Raw genomic sequence first — 27,427 nt, 5'->3', positions numbered from 1 at the left:
ATTTATGTAGGCCAAAATAAATACATGTCCGCTTTTAGTTGATTTAAGGCTATTCTCAAAGTATTTACTGAAATTCAAAATATTATAAGAAATATAATACAAATATTATCTAAAATAATAATTGTTAAATATTAGAGTTTCTGAGATTTTTTCCATTTTTTTTATGTCGAACACAGCCCGAGCAAAACTGAAAGCTGCGACATGGTACATATAGTTATTGTTTCCTGAAGAGTAAACTAGTCTTTAAATCAGAAATACCCAATTTTGACCAAATTTTGAATACTTTCCAGAGCCAACTAGTTTGGCAGGTATCCACTGTAGTGTAGAAGAAAAATAATTTGTTTTAAATGTTTGCATTAACGGGTCGCATCTGGTTTGTAAACAATTAAACCAGCTTCTAGCGAAAACAAAGGGAAAAAGAAAATAATGTTAATTAATGCACATTTATGTAAATGAATAAATAACAAGTAAGAGGTTCTAGTCGGGACTTCCCGTCTAGGGGATACCCTGAACCCTCTTCTTCCAACATCAAATGCATATATATATTCTATTTTAGAAACTATATGTCAAGTTTGGTGAGCTAGTTATTATTTACCAAAATTGCCCAAAAAACAGGATATCGATATCGATTTTTATCGATTGTTTGGAAACGGAGCAAGTTATCGATTATCGACTAGGAGCATCATCTAAAATTTCACGTCTCTAGCTCTTATAGGTTCGGAGATCCTTGCGTTCATACATACGGACGGACGGACAGACGGACAGACAGACAAACGGACATGGCTAAATCGACTCGACTATTGGTGCTGATCAAGAATATATATACTTTATGGGGTCGGAGATGCTGCCTTCTGCCTGTTACATACATTTGGATTTTGCACAAAGTCAATCTACCCTTATACCCAATTTTAATAGGTTCAGGGTATAAAAAAACCAGGCATATTGACAAATCAGAAAATTGAAAATTTCGTTTTAATATTAAAAATATTTGCTATTGCAGCTATTGTTCGCGAATTTAATTAACAGAGTTAACTGGTGAATCTTGAATTGTTTATAATTTACCTCATTCTATATGCAATTTACAAAGTATATATAAAGTGGCACGTAATCGAATTTGATATTTGATATTTGCCGAGCTTGTGGCAAGTGCAGCGCCGCATGCCCCTTCTGCCGCAGGGCTGCAGACTCTGACTTGCGGTGTCTCAGCTCCATTCGTCTTGGCATTGAGTCGAGGTTTCAGTTATCGCCGACTCGCTGTGATTTCTGAGTTTTAGTTTGTCTAGAAACGTGGCTCTGACAAGTTGTATTTCATTATTTCGTCTCATTCGGGAAGAACCAAACGGAACTAGATAAGGTTTTTCTAGTTCAGGTGTGAAGTGGCAGCTAGCAAAATGTTTGTGGAATTTTATCTAAACCTAAGAGCTCCTATATTTCTTAAATTTACAAAAACTATAAATTTAAATACAATAGAAAATTGTATAAATATGGCTAAAAGTTATTAAAGACACGTGCCAAGTGCAAAATGATGATAGAATAAATCATTACAATAAGCAAAAGGGAGCAATATGTATGAAGGGAGCTCTATAAAGTATATATATTTTCGTGATCGAAATCAACACCAGAGTCTATAATGTGACGATCTGTTGGTTTATGAGAAATATGGACATTACATTATGATTCCAAGTATCTATATATATTATATACTATCTGTAATCTGAACGATTTAAAGAGTTGTGTCTACCAAATATGACATTTTAGTTCACATATAGCAAATAGTTCGTAGATATCTTCAGCCTGTATTTCACAAACAAAGATATAGTTACAATCTTTTTGTACAAACACATATTTGAATGTCATCTATATGTCCCGAAAATTGTAAAACGATCGCAAAACAAAAGCAAAAGTTATTTAACAATGAAAATTTCAATAAGTGTGGAGAAAAAAGTACCTTAAGTGCACAGCTGGCTGTTGTGAGTGTGTGTGTGATGTGTGTGTGTGTGTGTCTGTGTGTGTGATGTGTGTGTGTGATATGTGTTTGTGTGTTTACTATTTCGATATGTGCGCCTAGGGCTCAATGTTTTGATTAGATTATAAATGAGTTAGACTTTCAAGGGGGTACGCAGAATTCTCATTCGAGAGGCGGCAAAGCTCAAGAACACATTTGAATAAAATGTTTTGCTTAGAAGACCTTTTAGTGACAAAAAGAGGCCACCTTTTAGTTTTTCTTTTGATTGATTCAATGATCAGGTGCTGACAGGGGAGGGGGTGTGCACTACTGCCCCTGCCAGCGTACGCCCCTGCCTTAAACCTTTCAAATATTAACAAGAGATTAATTCGATTTCAGATTATTTTTATGGACTTATTTGTTTCCACCTCAATAACATTTTAGTTATTCATTTTTTTCGTTAGTTTGTGCCAGCACTTTAGACTGCAATAATCTCTATATTTAAAAGAGGTTCTGAATAAGAGGTAAGGGCTAGAGAGCCAGAGATCGCTGGTTCAAAGTGTGATGCAATTGCGACGAGTCTGAGGGGCTAAACTGCAAAAGTGCCTGACTAACAAGTGAGAGATCGCTGTTTCAAATCATGTAAAAGCAAATGCGACCTGTTGTCAGAGTCTAAAAAATACAACTAAACCATATACTGTAAAGCAGTGTAAGCTCAACGCTATGAAGTGCAGGTGCGTCGAACTAATAAGCGAGAGGTCGCTGGTTCAACTGGAGGAAAAGCGAATGCAATGGGGGCAATGGCCATATAAGTGTAATGCAAAAGTGTCGTTTAGAGCCTGTGCGGCTTTTGCAGAAGTGTCGGACTAACAAGGGAGAAGTCGCCAGCTCAAACCCAGCAGCAGAAAGCAGGTGCGTCGGACTAACAAGGGAGAGGTCGCCAGTTTAAACCCAGCAGCAGCGAATGCATAGATTTTGTATGTCTGAAGCTGTTGCGAATTACACAAGCAACTGCATTTATATTTTGAACATTGTGCATTTGACCCGGTGCGAGGCCGGATAATTTCGTCTAGCACCAAATAAATTACTCAACTGCGCTTAAGTCGAACATATAATTAATTTAAAATTTTTACTAAATGCTGCTTTGCTAATTGCTCTTTGATTTAATTTCTTCTAGTGTCAACATACGTTAACAGCTCCAAAGTTTTGCTGGAACTCAGGAACTGTCAGACAATGTATTTTGCATACACTAAATGGCATTTAAAAACCCGTTAAGCACACGGCCATAATTAAGCCGCGGACACTTGAGACTCGACTGCAACAAAAGCTAAAACTAAAACAACAAAAAAAAAACTAACTGCAACTGCAACTGCAACTGCCACAAAACAATAGAGAGAGAGAAAACCAATTGTGGCTTAAATGCCGGTCACGATCTTGGCATACAGATTGCAATTTTGAATTTGCAAAAATCGCCGATCAAAAGTATTTGAACCTTGAAGTTTAAGCGTTCGCTGCTGCGGCTGCAACATGCTGCGGCTAATGGTCTGGCTGGGACTGGGTCTGAGTGTGGCCCTGTGCCCCTCGAGCGTCGAGTCGGCGCAGATACTTGGCCTGTTCGGACATCCCGGCAAGAGTCACTTTGATTTCTTTCGGCCCATGTTTGTGGCGCTGGCCGAACGGGGTCACAATGTCAGCATGTACAGCTATTTTCCGCTGAAACAGCCGATGGCCAATTACACGGACTACGTATTCGAGGGCATGTCGCTGCTCACGGACTTTGTGGATCTGCAGGTGGGTGCGGCACCACTCGGCCACGACTTGGCCGCCCAACCTAACGCTCCTTCTTCTTCTGCAGACCTTCGAGCGGCAGTCGGATCGGCTGCTGGGGCAACCCTTCAAGGTGCCCACCTTCTTCATGCTGCACGATTGGGGACTGCGCTCCTGCCGTGTGGCCTTGAACTCGCCACTGATTGCCCAGCTGCTTAGCTCGCCGCAGCGCTACGATGTCATCATATTGGAGCACTTCTCCAATGATTGCCTGGCCGCGGTGGCCCATCTGCTGGATGCTCCGGTCATCGCCTTGAGCAGCTGTGCCATTATGCCCTGGCACTATAAGCGCATGGGCACGCCCTTTATTAATTCCATCATGCCCATGAATTTTCTGACCTACACGGATCAGATGAGCTTTGTGGAGCGTCTCAATAACTTTTTTCACTTTCACATTGTCAACACGCTCTACAAGTAAGCATACCCTTTTTTGGAGGGTATTTCACTTTTATCATAACATGTGTCACGCCTAAAAACAGGACATATCCCAGCCTATAAAGTATGTATATATTCTCGATCCATAGCCGAGTTGATATAGCCATGTCCGTCTGAAACTTTGAATAGATCCCTTTTCGATTGCAGGCATTACATATATCGGAATCGGCCGATTTAGACCCTATATCATACGGGACGAATCGGTCAAGAATTAAGTTCCTTTATAGGAAACTCTTTGTTTCTCAAGATATCTTACTTTACAACTCATATATATACTACTCGAGTCAGAGTCAAAATCGGATATTTGTCAGAGTTTGTTGAAAAACATTAACAACAAAACTCGCCAGTTCAAATTCAACAGCAATTTTCGATTTTATATCAGACTTTTATAGTTTTCAAATTAAATTAATTAAGAAATTTATGCACTTACCTTTTTATATTCAATTTTCAAAGCTTGAAACAGGAACACACTTAAACATTTTTATTGCTCACAGAAAAAAAATTAGAAAAAAATATTAAACTATGAACTTAAACACTTTTTCCTTTATGAACTTAAACACTTTTTCCTTCCTATAAAAAATTAAACATTTTCTCCCAAAAGAGGCAGCACAATTAAACACAGAAAAAAAATCACAGGAAAAAAAATTTAAAAAAAATACTAAATTATTAATTTTATACAGCTTCTTTAAAATCAAATTAACTATTTATCCCAAAAGAGGAAACACACTTATACACAGAAAAAAAATAGAAAAAAATGTAAAAGCACAGCTTGGCACACTTCCTTTTTTGCATTAACTGAAAAACAGATACAAAGAATTAGAAAAATTAATAAATTGAAGAGAATATAAATATTTGAAAACATATTTTAAAATATAATATACCAGCGGGAAAATGAATCTGAGACCGATCGGAAGGTAAACAAAAAACTTTTGTACAATCGTTTTCCGCCAATTTTTCACTGTTACAAGTGAAATTTCGCTGAAACACGAATTCAGTAAGTTCTTTTTTATAGCTTAAAAAATAAGTTAGATGCAAATCGAACAAGAGTTAAAACGTCACCTAATCAAACTCTCCGGCTATTTTTTTAAGAGTATTTAATATTCGGCGTGCCGAATGCAGCTGTTATTTCTTGCTTTCCTTTATTTACATTTTGAACCTATCTCATTGTCAGCTTTATAACACAACCAGCCACAGATGCGATGATCAGCCAACGCTTTGGCTTCGGCCTGCCACCGATTAATGAGATTGTGAAGAACACGAGTCTCATGCTTATCAATCAGCACCACGCACTCACGGGTTCACGGCCCTATGCGGCGAATGTAGTGGAGGTGGGCGGCCTGCAAGTGGGTCCAAGCAAGCCACTGCCCAAGGTGGGTAATGCAAGTATATTAGATTTAAGTGCAAGTTGCAATAGTACTTATGGAGAAAGAAGATAAGAGGAGTAAAAGGGAGAAGTAAAACGAAGAAGAAAAAGGAAAAAGTAGAAGTAGAAGTAGTAAAAAGCTTTTACATGAAATTTTACCAAGAATAATGTTACCAGATTTAGATCCAACATTCATATAGAGTTATCACCGAGTTATAGGCGTGAGAAGTTTTGACAATGTCTATATAGGAATTTGAGGGTGCCATTTTGACATGAATTGTGACCAAATATTATGTTGCCAGATTTGGATGCAGAATTGATAATGAAGCCAAACCATGAACAAAAAGCCAAGCCTTATGAAAATCTGATGAGATTTGACCAAGTTATGGGGGTGGGAAGTTTTGACCTATGTCCATATAGGATATTTGAGGGCACCAATTCGACATGAATTTGGACCAAAAATTATGTTGCCAGATTTGGATGCAGAATTGATCTAGAGGCCAAACCATGAACAAAAAGTCAAACCTTATGAAAATCTGATGAGATTTGACCAAGTTATGGGGGTGGGAAGTTTTGACCTATGTCCATATACGATATTTGAGGGCACCAATTTGACATGAATTTTGACCAAAAATTATGTTGCCAGGTTTGGATGCAGAATTGATCTAGAGGCCAAACCATGAACAAAAACCCAAACCTTATGAAAATCTGATGAGATTTGACCAAGTTATGGGGACGGGAAGTTTTGACCTATGTCCATATAGGATACTTGAGGGTACCAATTTGACATGTATTTTGACCAAAAATTATGTTGCCATATTTGGATGCAGAATTGATCTAGAGGCCAAACCATGGACAAAAAGCCAAACCTTATGAAAATCTGATGAGATTTGACCAAGTTATGGGGGTGGGAAGTTTTGATCTATGTCCATATAGGATATTTGAGGGCACCAATTCGACATGAATTTGGACCAAAAATTATGTTGCCAGATTTGGATGCAGAATTGATAATGAAGCCAAACCATGAACAAAAAGTCAAACCTTATGAAAATCTGATGAGATTTGACCAAGTTATGGGGGTGGGAAGTTTTGACCTATGTCCATATACGATATTTGAGGGCACCAATTTGACATGAATTTTGACCAAAAATTATGTTGCCAGGTTTGGATGCAGAATTGATCTAGAGGCCAAACCATGAACAAAAACCCAAACCTTATGAAAATCTGATGAGATTTGACCAAGTTATGGGGACGGGAAGTTTTGACCTATGTCCATATAGGATACTTGAGGGTACCAATTTGACATGTATTTTGACCAAAAATTATGTTGCCATATTTGGATGCAGAATTGATCTAGAGGCCAAACCATGGACAAAAAGCCAAACCTTATGAAAATCTGATGAGATTTGACCAAGTTATGGGGGTGGGAAGTTTTGATCTATGTCCATATAGGATATTTGAGGGCACCAATTCGACATGAATTTGGACCAAAAATTATGTTGCCAGATTTGGATGCAGAATTGATAATGAGGCCAAACCATGAACAAAAAGCCAAACCTTATGAAAATCTGATGAGATTTGACCAAGTTATGGGGGTGGGAAGTTTTGACCTATGTCCATATACGATATTTGAGGTTACCAATTTGACATGAATTTTGACCAAAAATTATGTTGCCAGATTTGGATGCAGAATTGATCTAGAGGCCAAACCATGGACAAAAAGTCAAACCTTATGAAAATCTGATGAGATTTGACCAAGTTATGGGGGTGGGAAGTTTTGACCTATGTCCATATAGGATATTTGAGGGTACCAATTTAGTATGAATTTTGACCAAAAATTATGTTGCCAGATTTGGATGCAGAATTGATAATGAGGCCAAACCATGGACAAAAAGCCAAACCTTATGAAAATCTGATGAGATTTGACCAAGTTATGGGTGTGGGAAGTTTTGACCTATGTCCATATAGGATATTTGAGGGTACCAATTTGACATGAATTTTGACCAAAAATTATGTTGCCATATTTGGATGCAGAATTGATCTAGAGGCCAAACCATGGACAAAAAGCCAAACCTTATGAAAATCTGATGAGATTTGACCAAGTTATGGGGGTGGGAAGTTTTGACCTATGTCCATATAGGATATTTGAGGGCACCAATTCGACATGAATTTGGACCAAAAATTATGTTGCCAGATTTGGATGCAGAATTGATCTAGAGGCCAAACCATGGACAAAAAGCCAAACCTTATGAAAATCTGATGAGATTTGACCAAGTTATGGGGGTGGGAAGTTTTGACCTATGTCCATATAAGATATTTGTGGGCACCAATTCGACATGAATTTGGACCAAAAATTATGTTGCCAGATTTGGATGCAGAATTGATAATGAGGCCAAACCATGAACAAAAAGTCAAACCTTATGAAAATCTGATGAGATTTGACCAAGTTATGGGGGTGGGAAGTTTTGACCTATGTCCATATAGGATATTTGTGGGCACCAATTCGACATGAATTTGGACCAAAAATTATGTTGCCAGATTTGGATGCAGAATTGATAATGAGGCCAAACCATGAACAAAAAGTCAAACCTTATGAAAATCTGATGAGATTTGACCAAGTTATGGGGTTGGAAGTTTTGACCTATGTCCATATAGGATATTTGAGGGCACCAATTTAACATGAATTTTGACCAAAAATTATGTTGCCAGGTTTGGATGCAGAATTGATCTAGAGGCCAAACCATGAACAAAAACCCAAACCTTATGAAAATCTGATGAGATTTGACCAAGTTATGGGGGCGGGAAGTTTTGACCTATGTCCATATAGGATACTTGAGGGTACCAATTTAGTATGAATTTTGACCAAAAATTATGTTGCCAGATTTGGATGCAGAATTGATAATGAGGCCAAACCATGGACAAAAAGCCAAGCCTTATGAAAATCTGATGAGATTTGACCAAGTTATGGGGGTGGGAAGTTTTGACCTATGTCCATATAGGATATTTGAGGGTACCAATTTAGTATGAATTTTGACCAAAAATTATGTTGCCAGATTTGGATGCAGAATTGATAATGAGGCCAAACCATGGACAAAAAGCCAAACCTTATGAAAATCTGATGAGATTTGACCAAGTTATGGGTGTGGGAAGTTTTGACCTATGTCCATATAGGATATTTGAGGGTACCAATTTGACATGAATTTTGACCAAAAATTATGTTGCCATATTTGGATGCAGAATTGATCTAGAGGCCAAACCATGGACAAAAAGCCAAACCTTATGAAAATCTGATGAGATTTGACCAAGTTATGGGGGTGGGAAGTTTTGACCTATGTCCATATAGGATATTTGAGGGCACCAATTCGACATGAATTTGGACCAAAAATTATGTTGCCAGATTTGGATGCAGAATTGATCTAGAGGCCAAACCATGGACAAAAAGCCAAACCTTATGAAAATCTGATGAGATTTGACCAAGTTATGGGGGTGGGAAGTTTTGACCTATGTCCATATAAGATATTTGTGGGCACCAATTCGACATGAATTTGGACCAAAAATTATGTTGCCAGATTTGGATGCAGAATTGATAATGAGGCCAAACCATGAACAAAAAGTCAAACCTTATGAAAATCTGATGAGATTTGACCAAGTTATGGGGGTGGGAAGTTTTGACCTATGTCCATATAGGATATTTGTGGGCACCAATTCGACATGAATTTGGACCAAAAATTATGTTGCCAGATTTGGATGCAGAATTGATAATGAGGCCAAACCATGAACAAAAAGTCAAACCTTATGAAAATCTGATGAGATTTGACCAAGTTATGGGGTTGGAAGTTTTGACCTATGTCCATATAGGATATTTGAGGGCACCAATTTAACATGAATTTTGACCAAAAATTATGTTGCCAGGTTTGGATGCAGAATTGATCTAGAGGCCAAACCATGAACAAAAACCCAAACCTTATGAAAATCTGATGAGATTTGACCAAGTTATGGGGGCGGGAAGTTTTGACCTATGTCCATATAGGATACTTGAGGGTACCAATTTAGTATGAATTTTGACCAAAAATTATGTTGCCAGATTTGGATGCAGAATTGATAATGAGGCCAAACCATGGACAAAAAGCCAAGCCTTATGAAAATCTGATGAGATTTGACCAAGTTATGGGGGTGGGAAGTTTTGACCTATGTCCATATAGGATATTTGAGGGTACCAATTTAGTATGAATTTTGACCAAAAATTATGTTGCCAGATTTGGATGCAGAATTGATAATGAGGCCAAACCATGGACAAAAAGCCAAACCTTATGAAAATCTGATGAGATTTGACCAAGTTATGGGGGTGGGAAGTTTTGACCTATGTCCATATAGGATATTTGAGGGCACCAATTCGACATGAATTTGGACCAAAAATTATGTTGCCAGATTTGGATGCAGAATTGATCTAGAGGCCAAACCATGGACAAAAAGCCAAACCTTATGAAAATCTGATGAGATTTGACCAAGTTATGGGGGTGGGAAGTTTTGACCTATGTCCATATAGGATACTTGAGGGTACCAATTTAGTATGAATTTTGACCAAAAATTATGTTGCCAGATTTGGATGCAGAATTGATAATGAGGCCAAACCATGGACAAAAAGCCAAACCTTATGAAAATCTGATGAGATTTGACCAAGTTATGGGGGTGGGAAGTTTTGACCTATGTCCATATAGGATACTTGAGGGTACCAATTTAGTATGAATTTTGACCAAAAATTATGTTGCCAGATTTGGATGCAGAATTGATAATGAGGCCAAACCATGGACAAAAAGCCAAACCTTATGAAAATCTGATGAGATTTGACCAAGTTATGGGGGTGGGAAGTTTTGACCTATGTCCATATAGGATATTTGAGGGCACCAATTCGACATGAATTTGGACCAAAAATTATGTTGCCAGATTTGGATGCAGAATTGATCTAGAGGCCAAACCATGGACAAAAAGCCAAACCTTATGAAAATCTGATGAGATTTGACCAAGTTATGGGGGTGGGAAGTTTTGACCTATGTCCATATAGGATATTTGAGGGCACCAATTCGACATGAATTTGGACCAAAAATTATGTTGCCAGATTTGGATGCAGAATTGATAATGAGGCCAAACCATGAACAAAAAGTCAAACCTTATGAAAATCTGATGAGATTTGACCAAGTTATGGGGGTGGGAAGTTTTGACCTATGTCCATATAGGATACTTGAGGGTACCAATTTGACATGTATTTTGACCAAAAATTATGTTGCCATATTTGGATGCAGAATTGATAATGAGGCCAATCCATGGACAAAAAGTCAAACCTTATGAAAATCTGATGAGATTTGACCAAATTATGGGGGTGGGAAGTTTTGACCTATGTCCATATAGGATATTTGAGGGCACCAATTCGATATGAATTTGGACCAAAAAAGATTTGGATGCAGAATTGATCTAGAGGCCAAACCATGAACAAAAACCCAAACCTTATGAAAATCTGATGAGATTTGACCAAGTTATGGGGGCGGGAAGTTTTGACCTATGTCCATATAGGATACTTGAGGGTACCAATTTGACATGTATTTTGACCAAAAATTATGTTGCCATATTTGGATGCAGAATTGATCTAGAGGCCAAACCATGGACAAAAAGCCAAACCTTATGAAAATCTGATGAGATTTGACCAAGTTATGGGGGTGGGAAGTTTTGACCTATGTCCATATAGGATATTTGAGGGCACCAATTCGACATGAATTTGGACCAAAAATTATGTTGCCAGATTTGGATGCAGAATTGATAATGAGGCCAAACCATGGACAAAAAGCCAAACCTTATGAAAATCTGATGAGATTTGACCAAGTTATGGGGGTGGGAAGTTTTGACCTATGTCCATATAGGATATTTGAGGGCACCAATTCGACATGAATTTGGACCAAAAATTATGTTGCCAGATTTGGATGCAGAATTGATAATGAGGCCAAACCATGAACAAAAAGTCAAACCTTATGAAAATCTGATGAGATTTGACCAAGTTATGGGGGTGGGAACTTTTGACCTATGTCCATATAGGATATTTGAGGTTACCAATTTGACATGAATTTTGACCAAAAATTATGTTGCCAGATTTGGATGCAGAATTGATCTAGAGGCCAAACCATGGACAAAAAGCCAAACCTTATGAAAATCTGATGAGATTTGACCAAGTTATGGGGGTGGGAAGTTTTGACCTATGTCCATATACGATATTTGAGGGTACCAATTTGACATGAATTTCGACCAAAAATTATGTTGCCAGATTTGGATGCAGAATTGATCTAGAGGCCAAACCATGGACAAAAAGTCAAACCTTATGAAAATCTGATGAGATTTGACCAAGTTATGGGGGTGGGAAGTTTTGACCTATGTCCATATAGGATATTTGAGGGCACCAATTCGACATGAATTTGGACCAAAAATTATGTTGCCAGATTTGGATGCAGAATTGATAATGAGGCCAAACCATGAACAAAAAGTCAAACCTTATGAAAATCTGATGAGATTTGACCAAGTTATGGGGGCGGGAAGTTTTGACCTATGTCCATATAGGATACTTGAGGGTACCAATTTAGTATGAATTTTAACCAAAAATTATGTTGCCAGATTTGGATGCAGAATTGATAATGAGGCCAAACCATGGACAAAAAGCCAAACCTTATGAAAATCTGATGAGATTTGACCAAGTTATGGGGGTGGGAAGTTTTGACCTATGTCCATATAGGATATTTGAGGGCACCAATTCGACATGAATTTGGACCAAAAATTATGTTGCCAGATTTGGATGCAGAATTGATCTAGAGGCCAAACCATGGACAAAAGCCAAACCTTATGAAAATCTGATGAGATTTGACCAAGTTATGGGGGTGGGAAGTTTTGACCTATGTCCATATAGGATATTTGAGGGCACCAATTCGACATGAATTTGGACCAAAAATTATGTTGCCAGATTTGGATGCAGAATTGATAATGAGGCCAAACCATGAACAAAAAGTCAAACCTTATGAAAATCTGATGAGATTTGACCAAGTTATGGGGGTGGGAAGTTTTGACCTATGTCCATATAGGATACTTGAGGGTACCAATTTGACATGTATTTTGACCAAAAATTATGTTGCCATATTTGGATGCAGAATTGATAATGAGGCCAATCCATGGACAAAAAGTCAAACCTTATGAAAATCTGATGAGATTTGACCAAATTATGGGGGTGGGAAGTTTTGACCTATGTCCATATAGGATATTTGAGGGCACCAATTCGACATGAATTTGGACCAAAAATTATGTTGCCAGATTTGGATGCAGAATTGATAATGAGGCCAATCCATGGACAAAAAGTCAAACCTTATGAAAATCTGATGAGATTTGACCAAATTATGGGGGTGGGAAGTTTTGACCTATGTCCATATAGGATATTTGAGGGCACCAATTCGATATGAATTTGGACCAAAAATTATGTTGCCAGATTTGGATGCAGAATTGATCTAGAGGCCAAACCATGGACAAAAAGCCAAACCTTATGAAAAGCTGATGAGATTTGACCAAGTTATGGGGGTGGGAAGTTTTGACCTATGTCCATATAGGATATTTGAGGGCACCAATTCGACATGAATTTGGACCAAAAATTATGTTGCCAGATTTGGATGCAGAATTGATCTAGAGGCCAAACCATGGACAAAAAGCCAAACCTTATGAAAATCTGATGAGATTTGACCAAGTTATGGGGGTGGGAAGTTTTGACCTATGTCCATATAGGATATTTGAGGGCACCAATTCGACATGAATTTGGACCAAAAATTATGTTGCCAGATTTGGATGCAGAATTGATAATGAGGCCAAACCATGAACAAAAAGTCAAACCTTATGAAAATCTGATGAGATTTGACCAAGTTATGGGGGTGGGAAGTTTTGACCTATGTCCATATAGGATACTTGAGGGTACCAATTTAGTATGAATTTTGACCAAAAATTATGTTGCCAGATTTGGATGCAGAATTGATAATGAGGCCAAACCATGGACAAAAAGCCAAACCTTATGAAAATCTGATGAGATTTGACCAAGTTATGGGGGTGGGAAGTTTTGACCTATGTCCATATAGGATATTTGAGGGCACCAATTCGACATGAATTTGGACCAAAAATTATGTTGCCAGATTTGGATGCAGAATTGATCTAGAGGCCAAACCATGGACAAAAAGCCAAACCTTATGAAAATCTGATGAGATTTGACCAAGTTATGGGGGTGGGAAGTTTTGACCTATGTCCATATAGGATATTTGAGGGCACCAATTCGACATGAATTTGGACCAAAAATTATGTTGCCAGATTTGGATGCAGAATTGATAATGAGGCCAAACCATGAACAAAAAGTCAAACCTTATGAAAATCTGATGAGATTTGACCAAGTTATGGGGGTGGGAAGTTTTGACCTATGTCCATATAGGATACTTGAGGGTACCAATTTGACATGTATTTTGACCAAAAATTATGTTGCCATATTTGGATGCAGAATTGATAATGAGGCCAATCCATGGACAAAAAGTCAAACCTTATGAAAATCTGATGAGATTTGACCAAATTATGGGGGTGGGAAGTTTTGACCTATGTCCATATAGGATATTTGAGGGCACCAATTCGATATGAATTTGGACCAAAAAAGATTTGGATGCAGAATTGATCTAGAGGCCAAACCATGAACAAAAACCCAAACCTTATGAAAATCTGATGAGATTTGACCAAGTTATGGGGGCGGGAAGTTTTGACCTATGTCCATATAGGATACTTGAGGGTACCAATTTGACATGTATTTTGACCAAAAATTATGTTGCCATATTTGGATGCAGAATTGATCTAGAGGCCAAACCATGGACAAAAAGCCAAACCTTATGAAAATCTGATGAGATTTGACCAAGTTATGGGGGTGGGAAGTTTTGACCTATGTCCATATAGGATATTTGAGGGCACCAATTCGACATGAATTTGGACCAAAAATTATGTTGCCAGATTTGGATGCAGAATTGATAATGAGGCCAAACCATGGACAAAAAGCCAAACCTTATGAAAATCTGATGAGATTTGACCAAGTTATGGGGGTGGGAAGTTTTGACCTATGTCCATATAGGATATTTGAGGGCACCAATTCGACATGAATTTGGACCAAAAATTATGTTGCCAGATTTGGATGCAGAATTGATAATGAGGCCAAACCATGAACAAAAAGTCAAACCTTATGAAAATCTGATGAGATTTGACCAAGTTATGGGGGTGGGAAGTTTTGACCTATGTCCATATAGGATATTTGAGGTTACCAATTTGACATGAATTTTGACCAAAAATTATGTTGCCAGATTTGGATGCAGAATTGATCTAGAGGCCAAACCATGGACAAAAAGCCAAACCTTATGAAAATCTGATGAGATTTGACCAAGTTATGGGGGTGGGAAGTTTTGACCTATGTCCATATAGGATACTTGAGGGTACCAATTTAGTATGAATTTCGACCAAAAATTATGTTGCCAGATTTGGATGCAGAATTGATCTAGAGGCCAAACCATGGACAAAAAGTCAAACCTTATGAAAATCTGATGAGATTTGACCAAGTTATGGGGGTGGGAAGTTTTGACCTATGTCCATATAGGATATTTGAGGGCACCAATTCGACATGAATTTGGACCAAAAATTATGTTGCCAGATTTGGATGCAGAATTGATAATGAGGCCAAACCATGAACAAAAAGTCAAACCTTATGAAAATCTGATGAGATTTGACCAAGTTATGGGGGCGGGAAGTTTTGACCTATGTCCATATAGGATACTTGAGGGTACCAATTTAGTATGAATTTTGACCAAAAATTATGTTGCCAGATTTGGATGCAGAATTGATAATGAGGCCAAACCATGGACAAAAAGCCAAACCTTATGAAAATCTGATGAGATTTGACCAAGTTATGGGGGTGGGAAGTTTTGACCTATGTCCATATAGGATATTTGAGGGCACCAATTCGACATGAATTTGGACCAAAAATTATGTTGCCAGATTTGGATGCAGAATTGATCTAGAGGCCAAACCATGGACAAAAGCCAAACCTTATGAAAATCTGATGAGATTTGACCAAGTTATGGGGGTGGGAAGTTTTGACCTATGTCCATATAGGATATTTGAGGGCACCAATTCGACATGAATTTGGACCAAAAATTATGTTGCCAGATTTGGATGCAGAATTGATAATGAGGCCAAACCATGAACAAAAAGTCAAACCTTATGAAAATCTGATGAGATTTGACCAAGTTATGGGGGTGGGAAGTTTTGACCTATGTCCATATAGGATACTTGAGGGTACCAATTTGACATGTATTTTGACCAAAAATTATGTTGCCATATTTGGATGCAGAATTGATAATGAGGCCAATCCATGGACAAAAAGTCAAACCTTATGAAAATCTGATGAGATTTGACCAAATTATGGGGGTGGGAAGTTTTGACCTATGTCCATATAGGATATTTGAGGGCACCAATTCGACATGAATTTGGACCAAAAATTATGTTGCCAGATTTGGATGCAGAATTGATAATGAGGCCAATCCATGGACAAAAAGTCAAACCTTATGAAAATCTGATGAGATTTGACCAAATTATGGGGGTGGGAAGTTTTGACCTATGTCCATATAGGATATTTGAGGGCACCAATTCGATATGAATTTGGACCAAAAATTATGTTGCCAGATTTGGATGCAGAATTGATCTAGAGGCCAAACCATGGACAAAAAGCCAAACCTTATGAAAAGCTGATGAGATTTGACCAAGTTATGGGGGTGGGAAGTTTTGACCTATGTCCATATAGGATATTTGAGGGCACCAATTCGACATGAATTTGGACCAAAAATTATGTTGCCAGATTTGGATGCAGAATTGATCTAGAGGCCAAACCATGGACAAAAAGCCAAACCTTATGAAAATCTGATGAGATTTGACCAAGTTATGGGGGTGGGAAGTTTTGACCTATGTCCATATAGGATATTTGAGGGCACCAATTCGACATGAATTTGGACCAAAAATTATGTTGCCAGATTTGGATGCAGAATTGATAATGAGGCCAAACCATGAACAAAAAGTCAAACCTTATGAAAAGCTGATGAGATTTGACCAAGTTATGGGGGTGGGAAGTTTTGACCTATGTCCATATAGGATACTTGAGGGTACCAATTTGACATGTATTTTGACCAAAAATTATGTTGCCATATTTGGATGCAGAATTGATAATGAGGCCAATCCATGGACAAAAAGTCAAACCTTATGAAAATCTGATGAGATTTGACCAAATTATGGGGGTGGGAAGTTTTGACCTATGTCCATATAGGATATTTGAGGGCACCAATTCGATATGAATTTGGACCAAAAATTATGTTGCCAGATTTGGATGCAGAATTGATCTAGAGGCCAAACCATGAACAAAAACCCAAACCTTATGAAAATCTGATGAGATTTGACCAAGTTATGGGGGCGGGAAGTTTTGACCTATGTCCATATAGGATACTTGAGGGTACCAATTTGACATGTATTTTGACCAAAAATTATGTTGCCATATTTGGATGCAGAATTGATCTAGAGGCCAAACCATGGACAAAAAGCCAAACCTTATGAAAATCTGATGAGATTTGACCAAGTTATGGGGGTGGGAAGTTTTGACCTATGTCCATATAGGATATTTGAGGGCACCAATTCGACATGAATTTGGACCAAAAATTATGTTGCCAGATTTGGATGCAGAATTGATAATGAGGCCAATCCATGGACAAAAAGTCAAACCTTATGAAAATCTGATGAGATTTGACCAAATTATGGGGGTGGGAAGTTTTGACCTATGTCCATATAGGATATTTGAGGGCACCAATTCGATATGAATTTGGACCAAAAATTATGTTGCCAGATTTGGATGCAGAATTGATCTAGAGGCCAAACCATGGACAAAAAGCCAAACCTTATGAAAATCTGATGAGATTTGACCAAGTTATGGGGGTGGGAAGTTTTGACCTATGTCCATATAGGATATTTGAGGGCACCAATTCGACATGAATTTGGACCAAAAATTATGTTGCCAGATTTGGATGCAGAATTGATAATGAGGCCAAACCATGAACAAAAAGTCAAACCTTATGAAAATCTGATGAGATTTGACCAAGTTATGGGGGTGGGAAGTTTTGACCTATGTCCATATAGGATATTTGAGGTTACCAATTTGACATGAATTTTGACCAAAAATTATGTTGCCAGATTTGGATGCAGAATTGATCTAGAGGCCAAACCATGGACAAAAAGCCAAACCTTATGAAAATCTGATGAGATTTGACCAAGTTATGGGGGTGGGAAGTTTTGACCTATGTCCATATACGATATTTGAGGGTACCAATTTGACATGAATTTCGACCAAAAATTATGTTGCCAGATTTGGATGCAGAATTGATCTAGAGGCCAAACCATGGACAAAAAGTCAAACCTTATGAAAATCTGATGAGATTTGACCAAGTTATGGGGGTGGGAAGTTTTGATCTATGTCCATATGGGATATTTGAGGGTACCAATTTAACATGAATTTTGACTAAAAATTATGTTTCCAGATTTGGATGCAGAATTGATCTAGAGGCCAAACCATGAACAAAAAGTCAAACCTTATGAAAATCTGATGAGGTTTGACCAAGTTATGGGGGTGGGAAGTTTTGACCTATGTCCATATAGGATATTTGAGGGTACCAATTTAGCATGAATTTGGACCAAAAATTATGTTGCCAGATTTGGATGCAGAATTGATAATGAGGCCAAACCATGAACAAAAAGCCAAACCTTATGAAAATCTGATGAGATTTGACCAAGTTATGGGGGTGGGAAGTTTTGACCTATGTCCATATAGGATATTTGAGGGTACCAATTTAGCATGAATTTGGACCAAAAATTATGTTGCCAGATTTGGATGCAGAATTGATAATGAGGCCAAACCATGAACAAAAAGCCAAACCTTATGAAAATCTGATGAGATTTGACCAAGTTATGGGGGTGGGAAGTTTTGACCTATGTCCATATAGGATATTTGAGGTTACCAATTTGACATGAATTTTGACCAAAAATTATGTTGCCAGATTTGGATGCAGAATTGATCTAGAGGCCAAACCATGGACAAAAAGCCAAACCTTATGAAAATCTGATGAGATTTGACCAAGTTATGGGGGTGGGAAGTTTTGACCTATGTCCATATACGATATTTGAGGGTACCAATTTGACATGAATTTCGACCAAAAATTATGTTGCCAGATTTGGATGCAGAATTGATCTAGAGGCCAAACCATGGACAAAAAGTCAAACCTTATGAAAATCTGATGAGATTTGACCAAGTTATGGGGGTGGGAAGTTTTGACCTATGTCCATTTGGGATATTTGAGGGTACCAATTTGACATGAATTTTGACCAAAAATTATGTTGCCAGATTTGGATGCAGAATTGATCTAGAGGCCAAACCATGGACAAAAAGCCAAACCTTATGAAAATCTGATGAGATTTGACCAAGTTATGGGGGTGGGAAGTTTTGACCTATGTCCATATAGGATATTTGAGGGTACCAATTTAGCATGAATTTTGACCAAAAATTATGTTGCCAGATTTGGATGCAGAATTGATAATGAGGCCAAACCATGAACAAAAAGCCAAACCTTATGAAAATCTGATGAGATTTGACCAAGTTATGGGGGTGGGAAGTTTTGACCTATGTCCATATACGATATTTGAGGGTACCAATTTGACTTGAATTTCGACCAAAAATTATGTTGCCAGATTTGGATGCAGAATTGATCTAGAGGCCAAACCATGGACAAAAAGCCAAACCTTATGAAAATCTGATGAGATTTGACCAAGTTATGGGGGTGGGAAGTTTTGACCTATGTCCATATAGGATATTTGAGGGCACCAATTCGACATGAATTTGGACCAAAAATTATGTTTCCAGATTTGGATGCAGAATTGATCTAGAGGCCAAACCATGAACAAAAAGTCAAACCTTATGAAAATCTGATGAGATTTGACCAAATTATGGGGGTGGGAAGTTTTGACCTATGTCCATATAGGATATTTGAGGGCACCAATTCGATATGAATTTGGACCAAAAATTATATTGCCAGATTTGGATGCAGAATTGATCTAGAGGCCAAACCATGGACAAAAAGCCAAACCTTATGAAAATCTGATGAGATTTGACCAAGTTATGGGGGTGGGAAGTTTTGACCTATGTCCATATAGGATATTGGACAGTTACCAACAGTTGCCAGTTATGGGGGTGGGAAGTTTTGACCTATGTCCATATAGGATATTTGAGGTTACCAATTTGACATGAATTTTGACCAAAAATTATGTTGCCAGATTTGGATGCAGAATTGATCTAGAGGCCAAACCATGGACAAAAAGCCAAACCTTATGAAAATCTGATGAGATTTGACCAAGTTATGGGGGTGGGAAGTTTTGACCTATGTCCATATACGATATTTGAGGGTACCAATTTGACATGAAATTCGACCAAAAATTATGTTGCCAGATTTGGATGCAGAATTGATCTAGAGGCCAAACCATGGACAAAAAGTCAAACCTTATGAAAATCTGATGAGATTTGACCAAGTTATGGGGGTGGGAAGTTTTGATCTATGTCCATTTGGGATATTTGAGGGTACCAATTTGACATGAATTTTGACTAAAAATTATGTTTCCAGATTTGGATGCAGAATTGATCTAGAGGCCAAACCATGAACAAAAAGTCAAACCTTATGAAAATCTGATGAGGTTTGACCAAGTTATGGGGGTGGGAAGTTTTGACCTATGTCCATTTGGGATATTTGAGGGTACCAATTTGACATGAATTTTGACCAAAAATTATGTTGCCAGATTTGGATGCAGAATTGATCTAGAGGCCAAACCATGGACAAAAAGCCAAACCTTATGAAAATCTGATGAGATTTGACCAAGTTATGGGGGTGGGAAGTTTTGACCTATGTCCATATAGGATATTTGAGGGTACCAATTTAGCATGAATTTTGACCAAAAATTATGTTGCCAGATTTGGATGCAGAATTGATAATGAGGCCAAACCATGAACAAAAAGCCAAACCTTATGAAAATCTGATGAGATTTGACCAAGTTATGGGGGTGGGAAGTTTTGACCTATGTCCATATACGATATTTGAGGGTACCAATTTGACATGAATTTCGACCAAAAATTATGTTGCCAGATTTGGATGCAGAATTGATCTAGAGGCCAAACCATGAACAAAAAGTCAAACCTTATGAAAATCTGATGAGATTTGACCAAGTTATGGGGGTGGGAAGTTTTGATCTATGTCCATATAGGATATTTGAGGCTACCAATTTGACATGAATTTTGACAAAAAATTATGTTGCCAGATTTGGATGCAGAATTGATCTAGAGGCCAAACCATGGACAAAAAGCCAAACCTTATGAAAATCTGATGAGATTTGACCAAGTTATGGGGGTGGGAAGTTTTGACCTATGTCCATATAGGATATTTGAGGGCACCAATTCGACATGAATTTGAACCAAAAATTATGTTGCCAGATTTGGATGCAGAATTGATCTAGAGGCCAAACCATGGACAAAAAGCCAAACCTTATGAAAATCTGATGAGATTTGACCAAGTTATGGGGGTGGGAAGTTTTGACCTATGTCCATATACGATATTTGAGGGTACCAATTTGACATGAATTTTGACCAAAAATTATGTTGCCAGATTTGGATGCAGAATTGATAATGAGGCCAAACCATGAACAAAAAGCCAAACCTTATGAAAATCTGATGAGATTTGACCAAGTTATGGGGGTGGGAAGTTTTGACCTATGTCCATATACGATATTTGAGGGTACCAATTTGACATGAATTTCGACCAAAAATTATGTTGCCAGATTTGGATGCAGAATTGATCTAGAGGCCAAACCATGGACAAAAAGTCAAACCTTATGAAAATCTGATGAGATTTGACCAAGTTATGGGGGTGGGAAGTTTTGATCTATGTCCATATAGGATATTTGAGGGTACCAACTTGACATGAATTTTGACCAAAAATTATGTTGCCAGATTTGGATGCAGAATTGATAATGAGGCCAAACCATGAACAAAAAGCCAAACCTTATGAAAATCTGATGAGATTTCACCAAGTTATGGGGGTGGGAAGTTTTGACCTATGTCCATATAGGATATTTGAGGGCACCAATTCGACATGAATTTGGACCAAAAATTATGTTGCCAGATTTGGATGCAGAATTGATAATGAGGCCAAACCATGAACAAAAAGCCAAACCTTATGAAAATCTGATGAGATTTGACCAAGTTATGGGGGTGGGAAGTTTTGACCTATGTCCATATAGGATATTTGAGGGCACCAATTCGACATGAATTTGAACCAAAAATTATGTTGCCAGATTTGGATGCAGAATTGATCTAGAGGCCAAACCATGGACAAAAAGCCAAACCTTATGAAAATCTGATGAGATTTGACCAAGTTATGGGGGTGGGAAGTTTTGACCTATGTCCATATGGGATATTTGAGGGTACCAATTTGACATGAATTTTGACCAAAAATTATGTTGCCAGATTTGGATGCAGAATTGATCTAGAGGCCAAACCATGGACAAAAAGTCAAACCTTATGAAAATCTGATGAGATTTGACCAAGTTATGGGGGTGGGAAGTTTTGATCTATGTCCATATAGGATATTTGAGGGTACCAATTTGACATGAATTTTGACCAAAAATTATGTTGCCAGATTTGGATGCAGAATTGATAATGAGGCCAAACCATGAACAAAAAGCCAAACCTTATGAAAATCTGATGAGATTTCACCAAGTTATGGGGGTGGGAAGTTTTGACCTATGTCCATATAGGATATTTGAGGGCACCAATTCGACATGAATTTGAACCAAAAATTATGTTGCCAGATTTGGATGCAGAATTGATCTAGAGGCCAAACCATGGACAAAAAGCCAAACCTTATGAAAATCTGATGAGATTTGACCAAGTTATGGGGGTGGGAAGTTTTGACCTATGTCCATATGGGATATTTGAGGGTACCAATTTGACATGAATTTTGACCAAAAATTATGTTGCCAGATTTGGATGCAGAATTGATCTAGAGGCCAAACCATGGACAAAAAGCCAAACCCTTTGAAAATCTGATGAGATTTGACCAAGTTATGGGGGTGGGAAGTTTTGACCTACATATGTCCATATAGGATATTTGAGGGTACCAATTTGACATGAATTTTGACCAAAAATTATGTTGCCAGATTTGGATGCAGAATTGATAATGAGGCCAAACCATGAACAAAAAGCCAAACCTTATGAAAATCTGATGAGATTTGACCAAGTTATGGGGGTGGGAAGTTTTGACCTACATATGTCCATATAGGATATTTGAGGGTACCAATTTAGCATGAATTTTGACCAAAAATTATGTTGCCAGATTTGGATGCAGAATTGATAATGAGGCCAAACCATGAACAAAAAGCCAAACCTTATGAAAATCTGATGAGATTTGACCAAGTTATGGGGGTGGGAAGTTTTGACCTATGTCCATATACGATATTTGAGGGTACCAATTTGACATGAATTTCGACCAAAAATTATGTTGCCAGATTTGGATGCAGAATTGATCTAGAGGCCAAACCATGGACAAAAAGCCAAACCTTATGAAAATCTGATGAGATTTGACCAAGTTATGGGGGTGGGAAGTTTTGACCTATGTCCATATACGATATATGAGGGTACCAATTTGACATGAATTTCGACCAAAAATTATGTTGCCAGATTTGGATGCAGAATTGATCTAGAGGCCAAACCATGGACAAAAAGTCAAACCTTATGAAAATCTGATGAGATTTGACCAAGTTATGGGGGTGGGAAGTTTTGATCTATGTCCATATAGGATATTTGAGGGTACCAATTTGACATGAATTTTGACCAAAAATTATGTTGCCAGATTTGGATGCAGAATTGATAATGAGGCCAAACCATGAACAAAAAGCCAAACCTTATGAAAATCTGATGAGATTTCACCAAGTTATGGGGGTGGGAAGTTTTGACCTATGTCCATATAGGATATTTGAGGGCACCAATTCGACATGAATTTGAACCAAAAATTATGTTGCCAGATTTGGATGCAGAATTGATCTAGAGGCCAAACCATGGACAAAAAGCCAAACCTTATGAAAATCTGATGAGATTTGACCAAGTTATGGGGGTGGGAAGTTTTGACCTATGTCCATATGGGATATTTGAGGGTACCAATTTGACATGAATTTTGACCAAAAATTATGTTGCCAGATTTGGATGCAGAATTGATCTAGAGGCCAAACCATGGACAAAAAGCCAAACCCTTTGAAAATCTGATGAGATTTGACCAAGTTTTGGGGGTGGGAAGTTTTGACCTATGTCCATATAGGATATTTGAGGGTACCAATTTGACATGAATTTTGACCAAAAATTATGTTGCCAGATTTGGATGCAGAATTGATCTAGAGGCCAAACCATGGACAAAAAGCCAAACCTTATGAAAATCTGATGAGATTTGACCAAGTTATGGGGGTGGGAAGTTTTGACCTATGTCCATATGGGATATTTGAGGGTACCAATTTGACATGAATTTTGACCAAAAATTATGTTGCCAGATTTGGATGCAGAATTGATCTAGAGGCCAAACCATGGACAAAAAGCCAAACCTTATGAAAATCTGATGAGATTTGACCAAGTTATGGGGGTGGGAAGTTTTGACCTACATATGTCCATATAGGATATTTGAGGGTACCAATTTGACATGAATTTTGACCAAAAATTATGTTGCCAGATTTGGATGCAGAATTGATAATGAGGCCAAACCATGAACAAAAAGCCAAACCTTATGAAAATCTGATGAGATTTCACCAAGTTTTGGGGGTGGGAAGTTTTGACCTATGTCCATATAGGATATTTGAGGGTACCAATTTGACATGAATTTTGACCAAAAATTATGTTTCCAGATTTGGATGCAGAATTGATCTAGAGGCCAAACCATGAACAAAAAGTCAAACCTTATGAAAGTCTGATGAGGTTTGACCAAGTTATGGGGGTGGGAAGTTTTGACCTATGTCCATATGGGATTTTTGAGGGTACCAATTTGACATGAATTTTGACCAAAAATTATGTTGCCAGATTTGGATGCAGAATTGATCTAGAGGCCAAACCATGAACAAAAAGCCAAACCTTATGAAAATCTGATGAGATTTGACCAAGTTATGGGGGTGGGAAGTTTTGACCTATGTCCATATAGGATATTTGAGGGTACCAATTTGACATGAATTTTGACCAAAAATTATGTTGCCAGATTTGGATGCAGAATTGATCTAGAGGCCAAACCATGAACAAAAACCCAAACCTTATGAAAATCTGATGAGATTTGACCAAGTTATGGGGGCGGGAAGTTTTGACCTATGTCCATATAGGATACTTGAGGGTACCAATTTGACATGTATTTTGACCAAAAATTATGTTGCCATATTTGGATGCAGAATTGATCTAGAGGCCAAACCATGGACAAAAAGCCAAACCTTATGAAAATCTGATGAGATTTGACCAAGTTTTGGGGGTGGGAAGTTTTGACCTATGTCCATATAGGATATTTGAGAGTACCAATTTAGCATGAATTTTGACCAAAAATTATGTTGCCAGATTTGGATGCAGAATTGATAATGAGGCCAAACCATGGACAAAAAGCCAAACCTTATGAAAATCTGAGGAGATTTGACCAAGTTATGGGGTGGGAAGTTTTGATCCATGTCTATATAGGATTTTTCACACGAATATCGACCAAGAATAATGTTGCAAGTTATGGGGATGGGAAATTTCGACCGTTAAAATTGTAATACCCTTTCGATTATCTTAATTAAAAAATCTCTCAGCACCTGGAACGTATTTTGGATGCATCCAACTTGGGCGTGATTTACATAAGCTGGGGCTCCATGGTGAATCCGAGCACTCTGCCTGCAGGCAAGCTGCAGGCGCTCTTCGATACCATCTCCCAGCTGCCCGGCTACACTTTCGTGATGCGCTGGACAAATCAGACGCTGGCCGAGAATAAGCCCAGCAATCTGCACACCTACGAGTGGCTGCCCCAACGGGATCTGCTGTGTCATCCCAAGGTAAAGGCGTTCGTCTCACATGGCGGTCTACTGGGCACCACGGAGTCAATTTATTGTGCTGTTCCCATGCTCGTAACGCCCTTCTACGGAGATCAGTTTCTGAATGCCGGCGCCGTTGTTCAGCGCCGCTTTGGTGTCATTGTAGACTTTGCAGATTTTGATGAGCCTCATCTTACCCAGGCGCTACGCACCATATTGCACGAGGGGTGAGTTTTTATATAGATCTAGATTTTTTACATACACTCAGAGAAAAAACTAAGACATTTTCTACTTCAATGAAGCACGAAGGTATTAAATGTCTATATATTTATAAAGTTTTGTATCCTTTTCAAGAAAGAAATTATTTTTTCAAGAACTTTGAGTTCAGATATTCCCTAATTCAAGACTTTAAACACTCTTTACTTAACTTAAGCGTTTTTACTTTGAAATCAAGCTGTAAGCTGGTTCAAATTCGGCTGACTAAACCAGAAAAAAAAACATCCAAGGCATGCAATATTATACAATAAAAACATTTGAGAAAGATGCAGCCTCAAAACATGAATAATACCGGTCCCATTCATTGGATGTATTCAACCAAATTGGGTTCATTCTAATTTTGAGTAAAGATCACATTTAGCCCGTAACTTCAGTATGAAAATATATTTGAAATGCAATATTTTCAGTAGAATGGGCAATTATAAGTAAATTTAATTGTTTCGTTTAAATATAGAAATAATTCAAGAAATTAAGGTTTGAACCAATACCCAGGTTCAAAGCTGTTAAAAAACAGCTTCACAAGGCAGGAAGCTGGTTCGAATCGTGATTTTATTTTGAGTGTCGCACTTAATATTCAAGTACCAATTACTTAGAATAAATACAACAAGACATTACGAATTCGAGCTATATACATACATATATGTATATACCTCATCCCTCCCCAAAACTTTACGAATTCTTACTATATATATATATATATGCCTCATTACATCTAGACCAAGCAAACTAACTGTGACTCCTTACAGCTTTGCAACTGAGATGAAACGCTCGACCATTGCCTTCCGGGAGCGTCCCCTGGAGCCCCTAGAGCTGGCGATCTGGTGGATCGAGCACGTGATCGCCTCAAGCGGTGCCCCACTCTCGCAGAGCGTGGCAAGACATATCAATTGGTTTGTTTATAACTCGATCGATGTTTATGTGTGCTGTTTGACGGTCGCATTGCTCGGTCTCGGCGGCGTCTGGAAAATTTGTAAGCTCTTGAAATGGGTCTGTGGCAGGCGCACGTCACCCAAAACCAAGCAACAATAAATAGCGCATGATGTACTCGTGATCACTGCAAATACACGTGTTTCCATTGCCCCATAAAACTTATCAATATCACAATGAGTGCTACTTAATTCGATTCGTGAATCGCTAGACAAGAGCTGAGTTTCGTGCCGAAGAAAGCTACAATTCGGGGCCTACCTCAAAAAATTATACGCTTCATTTATAGGCACTTTGTTAGATGACAATGGAATTTTTTGCTCAATTCGAATATGCATTATCTTTGGAACGCTTGACTATACCCTGCCTGAAGTTATTATAAATTTGTCATTGAATATGTAACGCATGAACCGTGA

At 38.0% G+C, this 27,427-nt stretch overlaps 1 protein-coding gene across 2 annotated transcripts; it reads left to right on the top strand.

Moving 5' to 3' along the window:
• The first annotated feature begins 1,298 nt into the window (after positions 1 to 1,298).
• On the top strand, positions 1,299 to 27,152 carry LOC115759810 (UDP-glucuronosyltransferase 1-3). Of its 2 annotated transcripts, none has more exons than XM_030700901.1 (6): positions 1,299 to 1,393; positions 3,123 to 3,736; positions 3,801 to 4,186; positions 5,379 to 5,577; positions 25,593 to 26,038; positions 26,834 to 27,152. In XM_030700901.1, the coding sequence occupies exons 2-6, from the start codon at positions 3,473 to 3,475 to the stop codon at positions 27,114 to 27,116; spliced, it is 1,578 nt and encodes a 525-aa protein (XP_030556761.1). In that variant the 5' UTR covers positions 1,299 to 1,393; positions 3,123 to 3,472; the 3' UTR covers positions 27,117 to 27,152. The 2 variants fall into 2 exon arrangements, with proteins under 2 accessions (XP_030556761.1, XP_030556762.1); XM_030700902.1 differs by having other exon boundaries at positions 1,321 to 1,369.
• The last annotated feature ends 275 nt before the right edge of the window (positions 27,153 to 27,427 follow it).

This window comes from Drosophila novamexicana, unplaced genomic scaffold, assembly GCF_003285875.2.
Source record: "Drosophila novamexicana strain 15010-1031.04,08,12 unplaced genomic scaffold, DnovRS2.1 tig00000387-arrow-pilon, whole genome shotgun sequence".
Classification (NCBI taxonomy): domain Eukaryota; kingdom Metazoa; phylum Arthropoda; class Insecta; order Diptera; family Drosophilidae; genus Drosophila; species Drosophila novamexicana.
The sequence above is the reverse complement of the archived record's forward strand: the minus strand, read 5'-3'. Positions and strand labels throughout refer to the sequence as shown.